At 34.1% G+C, this 11300-nt stretch overlaps 3 protein-coding genes across 5 annotated transcripts in view; 2 read left to right on the forward strand and 1 right to left on the reverse strand.

Moving 5' to 3' along the window:
- The window catches only part of LOC306846846 (phosphoprotein associated with glycosphingolipid-enriched microdomains 1-like), a 55230-nt gene extending 52767 nt beyond the window's left edge, over positions 1-2463 (reverse strand). For 2 of the 3 annotated variants that reach the window (XM_079380498.1, XM_079380500.1), the window contains exon 1: positions 2247-2436. The gene's annotated coding sequence lies outside the window, so the exon portion shown is untranslated. Of the gene's footprint in view, positions 1-2246 lie in introns of all 3 variants that reach the window. The other variant, XM_079380497.1, reaches the window with a different exon arrangement.
- Positions 2464-6105: 3642 nt separating this feature from the next.
- Positions 6106-8344, forward strand: LOC306847323 (large ribosomal subunit protein mL53-like). Its single transcript, XM_079381214.1, has 3 exons — positions 6106-6215; positions 7685-7797; positions 7886-8344. Exons 1-3 carry the CDS (start codon positions 6112-6114, stop codon positions 8002-8004), a joined length of 336 nt encoding a protein of 111 aa, XP_079237340.1. The 5' UTR covers positions 6106-6111; the 3' UTR covers positions 8005-8344.
- An 846-nt stretch (positions 8345-9190) lies between these two features.
- On the forward strand, positions 9191-11077 carry LOC306847324 (fatty acid-binding protein, adipocyte-like). Its single transcript, XM_079381215.1, has 4 exons — positions 9191-9563; positions 9741-9916; positions 10006-10107; positions 10837-11077. Exons 1-4 carry the CDS (start codon positions 9491-9493, stop codon positions 10888-10890), a joined length of 405 nt encoding a protein of 134 aa, XP_079237341.1. The 5' UTR covers positions 9191-9490; the 3' UTR covers positions 10891-11077.
- Positions 11078-11300: the final 223 nt, after the last annotated feature.

The following is an 11300-nucleotide window of genomic DNA, read 5'->3' on the forward strand; positions in this document are numbered from 1 at the left end:
TCCTTTAAGCTTAATGATAATGTACAGAATATCCATTTACGCATTGGGGATTATATTCCATTAGATCACGGTATCCCCATTGTATCCCAAAAGCCCCATTTGACAGGATTTAGCACAACCCCCAACAAAATAGAGCCACAGCTGTAGAAACATCCATGAATCCAATCAAATGTTTCTCAATAGCAAAAACAGCTTCAGACTTCACAGCTCAAACTAGTTCTGTTCCATTTAAGATTCAAACCCTTTGAGGGAAACTTCACTCTCTTTTACTCCCACCTTTTCTTTTGACATTTATGAGCAAAATTCCATGAAGCACCAGAGCCATGCTAACCGACATATCCTGACTTCAAAAGCCTTTTTTCCACTTGTGCTCATTTGCATCGGTTTTGAGAAACAGCTCCCAGGCCAGAACAGAGTCCAAAGTTCCAACAATTAAAATGTTTCTGACATTGCTTTGTTGTACCAAAGCATGAAATCTGAATTCTGCTATACAATAATCAGTCGGGGGAACCTCCAGTGTAAAGGACAGGTGCAGACAGAGAGTAAAACCTGCCACTGCTGCAGAGCTGAGAATGCCAGCAGTGGAACAGAGCCTGAAGCTACGCTCAGCCAACCAGGAAAACACTATCTGTCTAATAAACATGTGAGGCAGGGCTTCTGTCCTGAGTGTTTGACCTCAATCCAACTGTTTTTGTGTCTAGATTCTTCTTAGATGCTGGGAAACTGATGGATTTAAACAATTCATTGTGATCCTACTTAAACCTGCTACGCTGTCTGCATTCATAGCTGTCGTTCCGCTTATATGTCGCAATGGGCTTTATTTTGTGCTGAGAGGGTACATTTACAGTTCACTGATATTTACATACTTGCTGACTTGCAGATAACCATCTGCTAGATAATCTATGTAATGATGAGTTATGTGTGATATGTGTTTAGCCTTTGTTATCTCGTGGGCATTACCTTTAGCACTATTCTGATCAGGATATTTAAAGGTTAAAGATCAGTTGTATAAAGTGAGCATCAAAAAGATCTCTCTACTTGTTTAAGATAAAGTGGAAGAAGACTAAAATGTCCAGAGCTTGTTTCCTTAGCAAAGGTATTCAGATATTTTTGACATTTTATTTACACAAGTTACTTATTACTTATTACACAAATTAAAGGTCTTCATCTGCCTTTTGATCAAATCATAAAAGTATAAATACAGTATGGCGTGATTCTCAGTTGTTTTGACTAGGCTAAATAATGACTTGAATATACTTCTGTTGAACAATAACCATGTTCAAAGTCATTTTGACACTTTGTGGGGCTTTATATATATATATATATATATATATTTATTTATTTTTTGGAGGGGGGCTTTTCTAATTTTCTTTAATAGTTTTTTTAAGTTTGGTATATTCTTTTATAATTCTTTAAAATTATTTAAACATCTATAAATGTCAATATCGTGTTGGATTTTTAATTCCATATTTTATTACCTTTTTTGCCACATTCTGCTCACATAAAACTAAGCAACTCTACAGGATTAATAATAATAACAATAATAATAAAATAAGATTTAAAAAATAATTTAACAATAATTTTAGAAATTACAGTCTAAAAATGTTATGATATAAAACAGTTTTTTATAATTACTTTGAAAAACATGAAAACTTGTTTGAAACATACACTCATGTATTGAAAGGTATTTAGTACTTTAGTACTATTTAGAGACATTAAATCAAAATGATAATAAAAAAGTATATTCATCCAGTAGGCTCGTCTCATCTCAAATATGAACAAATGATTTTATATGCATAGGTAAGAGAATATTTAATGTATGGAACTATGCACTGTCTTTAGATTATTGTTTATATGTTGGATTAATTCTTGTTTAAGGTAAATCACATGTTAGCTGTGTTTAAATATTCCACGTCTCTTATACAACTGAGAAATCAACAGATGACTCGCGTCTATGTAATAACATGTTTAAAACTCTGATACCTAATTATCCAGACTTACTCACACCATCAATACCATTGCGTTACATTCCACTTTTCCCTCAGTCGGTATGCTGGGAATTTGTCGTGTAAATAAGCAGCACTCAGATACAGTGTCCGTCTGTCCTCTCTCACGCGCGCCACACAAAATACATGAAAGAAGTTCACAGTCCTAACGGGCTCATTCTCATTATAGATATTTCTCTCTCCGCGCAACTTTTCCAGTCATGCAATGTTGGGGTGGGCTGATATCAAAGGACCACTTACCTCAGACGACCATCCGTGGATCAGCTGTATCTCCGCTCTCGAGTTTATATGTTCAGCGCGGACTCGCAGCAGCACTCAAACAACATGCCGTATTTACAAACGACCACAGAGGACAGTGCCAGCGAGGCTGAGCTGCAGTGCGCACTGCGATGTGTACCACACATACACCATACCGGTTCCGTGCTGCTGTGACTCTGTGGCCGCGGTCCTCCGCTACAGATGCAGAGGGGTGGAGAGACAGATCCCAGCGGCGCAGTGTATCACGGGAGCTGTAGTTCTGCTCGGATGTGGCTACCGCAACAAAGCAGCAACAATGTGTGTTTAGGTGGCTGCTTTCAGGTTGTGCTGTGTGGATGGCATGTGAAAATTAAGAAATAGGGCTATCTTTTAAAAATAACAATATTTTATGTTTTAAGGTGTTTTAGAGCAGGGATCGTTAACCCTTCTCAGCATTTTTTCAAAATAAGTGGTGCATTTTACAGGAATAATTGACCCAATGGAGAAAATTTGCTTAAAAGTTACTCAACCTTGGGCCTTCTGAGAAGCAGTTGGCTTATGTGAATTTGGAGAAGTTTTGCATCACATAACTTGCTCAACAATGATTTCTTACGGGTGCCATCAGAATGAGAGTCCAAACAGCTGATGAAAAACATCACAATAATCCATTAAAACTGTTGCTTCTAGGTAAAATATGAGTTCATAATCCATAATAACACTTCCTGCAGTGAGAAAGTCATCCCCATATTTGTATGGAACCTGTTTAGTGCATGTTTCTCTCCTGATTGAGATTAAACAACTTTTTCACTGCATGCAATATTATGGATAAAGGGTTCATATTTTGGTCAGAAGAAACAGTTAAAAACATCTTGATGGATTTGTTTCTTACAAACAGATGTTAATCAATGGACTAGAGTCATGTGAATTACTGTGATGTTTTTATCAGCTGTTTGGACTCTCATTCTGATGGCACCCATTCATTGGTGAGCAAATGATGTACTGCTACATTTCTCCAAATCTGTTCTGATGAAGAAACAAACTCATCTACATCTTAGATGACGTGAGGGTGAGTAATTTTTCAGCAAATTTAGATTTTTGGGTTAACCATTTGTTTAAATTAGTTATATTAATGTATTTTCATTAGTGCCGTCAAAGGATTAGTCGCAATTAATCGCATCCATAATAAAAGTTTTTGTTAACATAATATATGTATGTGTGCTGTGTTATTATGTATATACTATGTATGTATATGCATACTCATGCATGTATATATTTCAGATTTTTTTTATGTTTATATATTAAGTATATTTATTTATAATATAAATTATATGAATGGAATATATAGATATGTAAATACATATAAATATTTTCCAAATATATACTGTGTGTATTCATATATACATAATAAAAATACATATATTATGCAAACAAAAACTTTTATTTTGTACGTGATTAATCGCGATTAATCGGTTGACAGCACTAATTTTCATACTTAATTATGATGCTTACTGAAATGCCATTAAAATAATCGTTATTGATATATAGTCAAAGTCATTTATTTGTACATTACATTTTAACTTGACTTAAAATATATTTATGTGAGAAGTACAGAGAAACATTTACCTGAACATTATCTTTTACTTAATATTGTAACTTAAAATTGTAGTTTGTTGCAAATTGTGTTTTATATGCTAAATAAACAATATATTTGAACCATTCAAAATGAATATGTATAGAATCGCAGGATAGTACAGGATTATCGGATAATAATAACAAATATAATAGTAATAATAATAATAATACATTGTTCATTCAGTGCAAATGCAATGCTTGGTGTCTGACTTCCTGGGGAGCATCCAAAATTATACTTAGAACAAGAAGCAATGACAGCAATACCAAAATAACTTTTAACATGCATTATAACAACCCCTCCCTTGAGTGTTCAGCCTTATTGTTTCTGCTTCAGTGCTTGTAGCTTTCTTAATTTTGGATTAAATGGTGGCAGGAGTATTCATTCTCATTGTTTCAGTAAGGAAAAGAGAAACTTGTTTTTAGAAAGGGCTTGATAGGAAGTTCACCCCTCAAGCTCATGTCTAAATATAGTCCTAATGTGCGACCACAACTGTGCATTTAAGTTGTTCAGGAAAAAACCCTTTGGTCATCCGAAGCATGAGAGCTGGCCTTAGTTCATATGTGAGTGACAAAACATTTTTGGCACCATCAGAAATAGCCGACTTGTTACTTCCTCAAAAGTGACATTGATTTTTTGACTCAGTGCTGATGATACATGCACATTTCTCACTAGTGTGCACAGTTATTTAGCTGTAGAAGTGTCACAGTAATAAATAGTCCTAAAGCAGAGGCACAAATGTTGATATTGTGAATTATATTTATATTGGTCTGTATATAAAAGTATACTAATATATGTACCAAAATTATCTCTGTTAAATTTGTTTTTGAAATACTGTTCATTTAACTATTAAAACTGATCAGCGAACACTCATAGTCACATGAGCATATTAATAATGTTCATAACTTCAGTTTTGAAGGCTTATACAGCTTATGTCTGTATTCTGAAATTGATCTCAGCTCAGATGTTCTTCAGCGTGATACAACTTTAACTACCCATCTGTGTCAGAAATAGCTACAAGTATTTTGTTGCGCTTGTCAGATTGAGTATTCAAACTCCTTATATAAATAATTTGAGGACAGGCAGGGCATTCAATTTCAAACCTTTCATGTTTCTGTTCTTACAAAATCTTAAATAAAGGGAGTGTACAAAATGTCACAATATGCGTATGTTTTTTAAAAAGGCAATTATCGATGACACATAGTTGCCAAAGGCTGTAGGGTGTAAGTTATGGAAATCATCTAACTATGGGCAGTTTGTTTGATTTTTGATATAATGACATGATTTCTTCTTGAAAGTGCATTTTAACAAATTAACATTGATGACTGTCCACAGATTATGCATGGGTGTGTGAAGGAAGATATAGCATGATGTATCTATGGCAATAAACTGAATGAACTCAACAGAAAATGATGTGTAACCTTGGAGTGGCTCACTAAATAATACACTATCCACCTGCGCCATCTACTGGATGTGTTTCATGTTTCGTCACTAATAAAAAAATACACATAACGTGTAAAATACTCATAACGTTGAATGTTTTTTTTTTCGGTATTTATTTGCAACTGTTTTTATTTCAGTACACTAATAACAATGAATGCCAGAGATTGAGATAATTTAATTAAATAAATTTAAAGCATTTGATGTAACAGACACAGCTGTTTTTAAAGTACAGTTACTTAATTAAAATTATATTTAAAATAATATTTTATCAATTAATTATTTTTTTATAAATATTGACATAATATGAGAATGAACGAATTAATAATGTTCTGCTTGGGGCAAAAAACAATTGCTTCGATGAAAATAATATGAAATATTTTTATAAATATTGACAATCTAAGAATGAATGAATGAATAAATAAATTGCTTATTTTTTTAATTACGTGAAAACATGGGCTCATAGTCTTTTTGAGCTTAAAATTGTTTGTATGTTGCTTTGAGAAAAAATTCATTTCGGTGAATATATAAAATATGAAATATTTTATAAATATTATCATAATATAAGAATTTTAAATAAATAAATAAATAAATGTGAAAGAGCACGGGCTAATAGTCTTTTTCACTTAAAATTGTATGTTCTGCATGGGGGGAGGGATCAATTGTCTCGGTGGAAAAAAAACCCTTTAAAACAATGTTTTCTTTTTTTATTGCATTTTTATTTATTTTAATATCGCACTTTTTTTAACGCTTTCATATTTCACGTTGACATATGACGTCAACAGCAGGTGAAAGGTCATGTGGGGAAAGATGGCGGCGTCCAGGGGAGCAGTAATGTTAAAGACGGTTAAGAAAATGATTGTACAGTTTTGCCCATTTGAATCTAATGTCCGCTCCACAAGGTAAGAATAATGTATATACCTCGATTTACTTTAAGTGTAGAACAGCTCTGTCTGGTAAGGTAAATCTTGTGCACGAGCATGACTTCAGGAGCCGTGCTGTCCTCCTGGAATAGCGGTCATGGGAACGGAGTATATGATGCAAATTATACTTATTTAGATATGTTTTGGATGTGTTTCTCAGTTCATAGACATTTAATTTTAGCGTTCACAGCAGCACTCGCCACTGCTGGACTGTTCTCAACGCTCGACATTTAACACCGGAGGAGCAAAATGCACTAACGTTAGCAATAGCATACGCAGATATGTGCGATAATACGCAGTTTGATTGTTAAACGTTCTATGAACGTGTTTATGACACTTCGAATTAATGGCATAGTAGGTCTTGATGCTTGCCCAGCTTTCACTACTTAGTATTTTCTATTGTGAAATGTGTGGCGCCGCTCTCAGTCTAAAGGCGGTAATTGCAGCAGGCTGTCAAACTGTTTTGAACTTGTACAACTAACTTATCATGATCGGTGCTGTTCTTGCAGCATACCTACTGTGCACAGTTGACAAATTGTATTGAAAATGATATATGCTTTTCGCATATACCGTGATGAAGTCACGTTACATACTAATGTTTGATATGCTTATCATGGAAAAGGTTTTACTTAATACTATGGAAAATATATTGCATACAGTTTATACTGTAATTGTGTGTGTGTAGGCTATTCTAAACGTGCATAATATCTGAAGCAGGATCCATAACAATTCCAAATTTACTTTTCTGGATCTGAATAGTAAATTAGTGTGCAATTATGTCAGTAAAATCATCTGTCGTTAAATTGTTTTAAAAGCTGTCCTAAATATGACCCTGGACCTCCAAACCAGTCTTAAGTGTCAATTTTTCGAAATTGAGATTTATACATAAGCTGAATAAATAAGCTTTCCATTGATTTATGGTATGTTACGATATAGGACAATATTTGGCCGAGATAAAACTATTTGAAAATCTGGAATCTGAGGGTGCAAAAAAAAATCTAAATATTGAGAAAATCACCTTTAAAGTTGTCCAAATGAAGTCTTAGCAATGCATATTACTAATTTAAAGTTTTGATATATTTACGGTAAGAAATTTACAAAATATCTTCATGGAACATGATCTTTACTTAATATCCTAATGATTTTTGGCATTAAAAAAAATTATTAATAATAATAATTATAATTTTGACCCATACTATGTATTTTTGGCTATTGCTACAAATATACCCGTGCTATTTATGACAGCTTTTGTGGTCCAGGGTCACAAATGACTCTTTAATCAGTTTTTGATGACAATGACATTTATTGTGAGCTGTCACGGCAGTGGTTCTTATCCCTCATTCCTCAAGTGTTTGTTGCATGAATGAAATGTTAATTTATGAAGGTATAATTAAAAGCATAAAGCCATCACATCTCTTGCATATCTTTGGTCTGCTTCCTTCCTGCAGAGAGTTTCTCATTGTGGTCGGGTCTGAAAAAGCCAGAGCCACAAATATGAACTGTGAAGTTATCACAGAAGTAAAGCATAACCGATCAGAGCCTACGATTGACATCACATTTTGTGAGTGACTGAACTGTAACTCCAATATTGCAAAGGAGCGTACGGCATAGTGTCATTGTATAATGCATGTCATTGTGGTCTTTTGTAGTGGATGGAGAGAGGCTGCTGATGAAGGGATCCAAACTAACCACACAAGAATTGCTCTCAGCCTTACAGGCCCGATGCAGTGCTAAAGACCCTCAAGCTAAAGCAGGAGACAAAAAGTAGTTTAGTTTTTGTATTTATATGTCTGTGGATGTGTAATAAAATTGTTATCTGCCATGTCTTTGAGTTGACTCTCACTTTGTCCTCTACAGTTTTGGTTGGACTTTTGAAGTAAATCAACAAGCCTCTATATTCAGACACAGGGAAGCTTATGCACTATGCCACTATGACATATGTGGAAAAGGTTATTTTTCCATCACATATGATCCAGGTAATTAATGCATGACATTTAGTGCAAGAATTTCTGAGAGGTACAGATATGTTATTCAACACATATTAGGCCTTTTAAAGAACAGGTTGTCGGGTGTGACGTGGAAAATTATAAATAAAGAACTTATGTATGAATAAGTACAGCGTTTCCTTTACTCAAGAAATGCTGTCTATAAAGGCTAATGTTTTTGTGTGTATAAAGAGCAGAGCATTTGCTGTCTAGTTGTAGCCAATACGCTTTTGTACGTTTTAAATATCATAGCTGTTCGTCTTTTATATCGTGAGATTTTGGTCAAATGTATTAACAACAAGAGAAACCGGGCACCCATATATAAACTTTATAACCTGCAAACTGGTGAAAACGTGATGCTATTAATGATGGACACAAAACAGATCTCTCACTCGCTCGTCAAAAACCTCATTAACTCCATTTGAGTATGATTTTCAGAAATTAAGTGCAAGTGTCTGATCATATATAAAGCCAAAATACCAACTCTGATGAAGCAATGTTGAATTACTGTATAATTAATTAATTCATATAATTAAAAAAATTACATTTTTATTACCTTTATTATGTTTAGTGGTGTGCCGTGGGATTTTTTACATATCAAAATTGTGCCGTGGCAGAAAAAAGGTTGGGAAACACAGTATACAGGCTACACTAGACAGCATTCAGTAAATAGCATGTTAGTAGGCTATTTCATTCTAAATGTAACCAAAGTGTTTGAAGCAGGACATTGTAATAGACCTACTCAGTTTAGACTTGGTTTTCATGTTCTATCTCCAAATGAAAATATGCCTGTGAATTAGCATATATTAACATATTCCTACAACATTTCGAAGGTTAAGAGTTGTTTTGTCTATATTAGGGATTGTAAACAAGTTATTACGTAGTTATTAAAGTTAAAATACGTGTTGTATGTGCAGTCAGCCACTGTGAGGAAAAGGTCTCTTTAGTCAGGAAAGGTTTTGGTCGTACACTTCATTCTAAAAATATTCAGTCTATTCATGTACGTGATCTTTGTGATTGCTGTCCTCTGACCCAGTAAATGTTATTTGACCGTTTTTGTGGTCAGAAAAACGCGAACCGTTCCCCAGTTCCGAGTTGCGTTTGCAGGCGGGACGCTGGATCATCTGATTGGCTAGTGTCAACACGCACGTGCTGGAGGGGCTGTTGAAAAAGCCCGCAGTCATTCGATCAGATCAGATCAGAATAAATCTGAGCTTTGAGCTGTTGCTTGAGTGACAGGGAACATCATCATATTCATCATCCGGAAAAATGGTTGACAAATTCGTGGGAACATGGAAGATGACCACCAGTGATAACTTTGACGAGTACATGAAGGCTCTAGGTATGATTCATAATTTAGTAGCTTGCAAATATTTCCAGTTTGCTAAATGCAAAAGAAAAGTTATTTTTTCTAGTTTTAAAATATGCATTGAATATCATATGTTAAAATAAACATATGTTGATTGTCGTTACTATAAAGGTGTTTCGTGAATGAAAGAAGTGCATTTCTTTTTTTCAGGTGTGGGTTTCGCTACTCGTCAGGTGGGAAACCGGACCAAGCCCAACTTGGTGTTGTGTGTGGATGATCAGGGGCTCATATGCATGAAGTCGCAGAGCACCTTCAAAACTACTGAGATCAAATTTAAACTCAATGAGTCATTCGAGGAGATCACCGCGGATGATAGAAAGACTGCGGTTTGTAATGGAATAGGCGGAATATTTGCGGTGGTGTGAAGCTGTTTATCGTATGAAGTTAACGGGCTCTTCTCTCTCTTTATCTGCAGACTGTTGTGACTCTTGAGAACGGAAAACTTGTGCAGAAACAGACCTGGGATGGCAAAGAGTCGACGATAGAGAGGGAGGTGACCGATGGGAAATTAGTAGCTGTAAGGATGCTCTTTTATTTATGAAAAACATGTTACTATCAATATTATAACACAAATGTCATTACATTATATAATGCAATATAATATAAGATAATTGCTAATGCAGTTTCAAAATGGTTGTTGAACTATGTATATTCACAATATTCTCAGGAATATACAAATTGAAAATAATTCTATAAAATTACACTTTTGTAATAAAATTAAACATTATTGTTAAATATAATATTGTATTATATTTTACATTTAGAATAATAATTATTATTAGCTTTGGTTATCATATTTCCATTTATCATCATTCAGGGAAAACTGGAAATATATATTTTTTTAAATGGTGATATCTGGGGGCAGAAATGTAATGGAAGCCACTATATTGCATATACTAAAGTATTTCTTCTACTAGAATTAGCTCTTTGTTAGTGCAATACCTAATGGAAATACACTGGTCCAAAAATAAATCAATAAATAAATAAACAAAAAAGTGGGGACGGATGTTTAACTGAATGTGAATATGACTTATTTTTTATTTTAAATGGATTTTTCAAATGTAATAATTTTAAAGCTTGTAGAGTAGTCCAATATAAATGGGAATAGTTTAGAATAATGCAAAGTAATGATGGTTAACAACAATTTTTCTGTTATAAATTCTGGCCAAATGTACAGAATAGTTTGTTTTCCCATTATTTGAGTGCTTTCTCTATTAATTTTATAACCATATTTTTATTTTGGCAGAAATGCATAATGGGTGATGTGGTGGCTGTGAGGACATATGTGAAGGAGGCATGAGGTTATCCAATCTGGATTTGAAGATGCCAGGCTCAGTTCCATGAGCAAAAAGACAAAGTGAAATGTTATTTCTCTACTGAAAATCTCCTATTTTTGACACCAAAGCAAATGCGTGCTGACCATTTTAAAATGCATTTATTATCAGTCTTTATGGTGCTTTGAATAAAGTTGTTTTTATTTGCCTTCAGCTGAGTTGTGGTTTGTTGATCCCTGCTGTTTTAACATAGGCTTAGTCAAAATGCATGTGTCAACAGTTTCCAAAAATCTAGGCCAGTGATTTAACGTTCACAGTAAGGTGTGTATACTATGAAAGATATCACATAATACAAGGTGTGAGATGATTAGGCAGAAACCTTCTAACGAATAATATGATGAGGTTCTGAACAGTTAAATATGTCACATCTATAAAA

Source organism: Barbus barbus (assembly GCF_936440315.1).
Source record: "Barbus barbus genome assembly, chromosome: 27".
Lineage (NCBI taxonomy): Eukaryota > Metazoa > Chordata > Actinopteri > Cypriniformes > Cyprinidae > Barbus > Barbus barbus.

Bases quoted from the DNA above. Each gene is read 5' to 3' on its own strand.
- LOC306847324 (XM_079381215.1), top strand. From the start codon at position 9,491: ATGGTTGACAAATTCGTGGGAACATGGAAGATGACCACCAGTGATAAC. The intron at 9,564-9,740 runs GTATGATTCATA...TCTTTTTTTCAG, and splicing joins CGAGTACATGAAGGCTCTAG to GTGTGGGTTTCGCTACTCGT. The intron at 10,108-10,836 runs GTAAGGATGCTC...TTATTTTGGCAG, and splicing joins CCGATGGGAAATTAGTAGCT to AAATGCATAATGGGTGATGT.
- LOC306847323 (XM_079381214.1), top strand. From the start codon at position 6,112: ATGTGGGGAAAGATGGCGGCGTCCAGGGGAGCAGTAATGTTAAAGACG. The intron at 6,216-7,684 runs GTAAGAATAATG...TCCTTCCTGCAG, and splicing joins TCTAATGTCCGCTCCACAAG to AGAGTTTCTCATTGTGGTCG. The intron at 7,798-7,885 runs GTGAGTGACTGA...GGTCTTTTGTAG, and splicing joins TACGATTGACATCACATTTT to TGGATGGAGAGAGGCTGCTG.